Source organism: Myzus persicae, unplaced genomic scaffold (assembly GCF_001856785.1).
Source record: "Myzus persicae strain clone G006 unplaced genomic scaffold, MPER_G0061.0, whole genome shotgun sequence".
NCBI lineage: Eukaryota > Metazoa > Arthropoda > Insecta > Hemiptera > Aphididae > Myzus > Myzus persicae.
This window is the reverse complement of record NW_019102549.1, coordinates 1-2,460: the sequence shown is the minus strand read 5'-3', so window position 1 is coordinate 2,460 and position 2,460 is coordinate 1. Positions and strand designations below refer to the sequence as shown.

General features: G+C 28.8%; 1 protein-coding gene across 1 annotated transcript; it reads left to right on the top strand.

Annotated features, from left to right (window-relative positions):
• Positions 1 to 423: 423 nt before the first annotated feature.
• LOC111032524 (zinc finger MYM-type protein 1-like) lies at positions 424 to 2,326 on the top strand (the record flags this gene model as incomplete). The annotated part of the gene is made up of 5 exons (XM_022312900.1): positions 424 to 745; positions 831 to 1,083; positions 1,240 to 1,491; positions 1,552 to 1,829; positions 1,907 to 2,326. Coding segments are annotated over 5 exons (1,465 nt in total), but the record flags the coding sequence as incomplete, so codon positions are not given.
• Between the last annotated feature and the right edge of the window lie 134 nt (positions 2,327 to 2,460).

Below are 2,460 nucleotides of genomic sequence, written 5' to 3'. Positions count from 1 at the left end.
ACGCAGACCGACCGCAACGACACTACAGGTATATAGTTTTATTTAATTAGACCCGCAGTGAGGAATTCCATAAAATAGGATTAAAATAATTTTGTAGCTTGATTGCATTCCGTCCCGTCGACCGTCACTATAATATAATAATATATATATATAATATTATCAAATATCAATTATTAGTTATTACAAACATAATAATATCATTGATTATAAATTATAAATAGTTTTTACTATTTGTATTAAAAATTATAATACCAGAACGGTTCCAAGCACGGCATTACCCAACCACGAGTCTACGCGATTAGTTGGACATTGTTTAATTATTCGTCGTTCACGTTAAGTGTTTTATAAATTATACATTCCTTCTTAATATTTACTAAATTAATAACTAACAATTGTATTGTATTAATACATTATATTCTATAGATCCTACAAGCAAGAGCAGTTATCACTTTGTATTCGGTATGTTAAGGACTTGGAAGTAAATGAGCGATTTATTTGTTTTATGGATGTTTCAAGTGGCAGAGGAGCATCACATTTAGCTAGTACAATTTTGACTGCAATTGAAAAGTATAATATTCATAAAATACCATTAGTAGCTCAATCTTATGACGGAGCTAATGTAATGTCAGGGTCAGTATCTGGAGTTCAACAAAAAATTCGAGAACACTATCCAGAGGCAGTATATATTCATTGTTTAGCTCATAAACTAAATTTAGTTGTTTGTAATACTTGCAGTAGTATCAAGGTATTGTGTGATGAACTTTTTTAAAACAATTTAAATATCATTGTATTTGTAATATTATTTCATTTTAAATTTAAATTGAATATAGGAAGTAAGAAATTTCTTTAATACTCTTGAAGCTATATACGTTCACTTTTCTCAACCTGGTATTAATAATGAACTGACTAATTTGTTATCTGAAATGAAAATTAAACCATTATCTATCACGAGATTGTGTGAAACAAGATGGGCCTGTCGCTTCAAAAATTGTGATGCTGTATTAAACAATTTTGGTGCGATAATTAGCATTTTAGTAAGAGAAGTTGACGAAGGTTTAAATAGAGATGTGCCACAAGCAATTGGTAACAATCAATTATACGAACATTTTAATTTATGTCAATGATAAATGTATAATTTTAAAATGTTTCTCATTATTAATACCCATTTGCTAGTTATTATATTTTCTATACTTACTTTATTTTACTTAATTAGTAACTATATATCTTTTCTATTGAAAGGTCTCTTGAACATGATGAAAACCCCAACATTTGTATTTCATCTATTTATATTCCATGAAGTATTGAAAATAATAAATATACTGAGTAAGCAGTTGCAGCAAAAAAATACTAATTTGAGCAATGCTACAAATACCATAAATGGAGTGATAAAAACATTTGAAGAAATGAGAAATATTGATCACTTTTCTGGAATTTGGGATAAAATTTCAAATTTTGCATCTAAAAATGATATTTCACTTGATATTCCAAAAAGTAATTAAATACTAATTATAATAATTGATAAATATTTAGTAGTCAACACTTCAATTTTAGAATCAAAAAGACAGCGTACTGAACCTTATCATTTAAGAGACTTTGATGTTACTGTTGCTACTGGTGCAGAACAACAGCTACCAATTCAATGTACAGAAACCGTAGACAAACAAATTCAAAACTATTGGCGTAATCATTTTTACAACCCTATTGTTGATACCATTTTAAGTCATTTAAAATTAAGATTTTCCGAAGAATCGCAAGAATTAGCCCAAGCAACAGAGAGTTTTATAAGTCTTGACTTTACCAATTCATTATATTTTATTAACCATTACAAGGTTTGAAAAATATTTTTGAGTCCCTTTTAAATATTTTATTAAGTACATTTATATAATAAAATAATTCTATATTTAAGGATTTGTTTTCAATAAACATGGAGTGTTTAAAGTCGGAAATGACAGTTGCTAGAAATTGTGCAATTCAACTTAGTAACAAATTTGGCTTAAAAGAGCTAAAACAGGTAATCAGTAAGACTGTTTATCCAAATCTGTTCAAGCTACTTCAAGTTGCCTTAGTTTTGCCGATATCATCTGCTTCTTGTGAAAGAAGCTTTTCTGCAATGAGAAGAATAAAATCTTGGACACGTACCACGATGGGTCAGGAAAGACTATCTGACTTATCGATAATTCATATTGAGAGCGATCTAGTCATTGATAAAGACATCATTTTAAATAAGTTTGCTGAAAATAAGCGCACGTTGCCTTTACATTTTTAATAAATAAATAATAATAATAAAATGTTTAGTTGTGTTTGTTTGATTTTTATTTTATATTTTTATTTATATAATAATATATGGTATAGTACTATTGGGGTGTGTGAGGGGCGAAGCCCCTCACGAGTTTGGTCTGTTTCCTCAAAAATGTTTGGTGCTTAAGCCCCCCTAATGTTTTTGGGTGATTTGCGCCTATG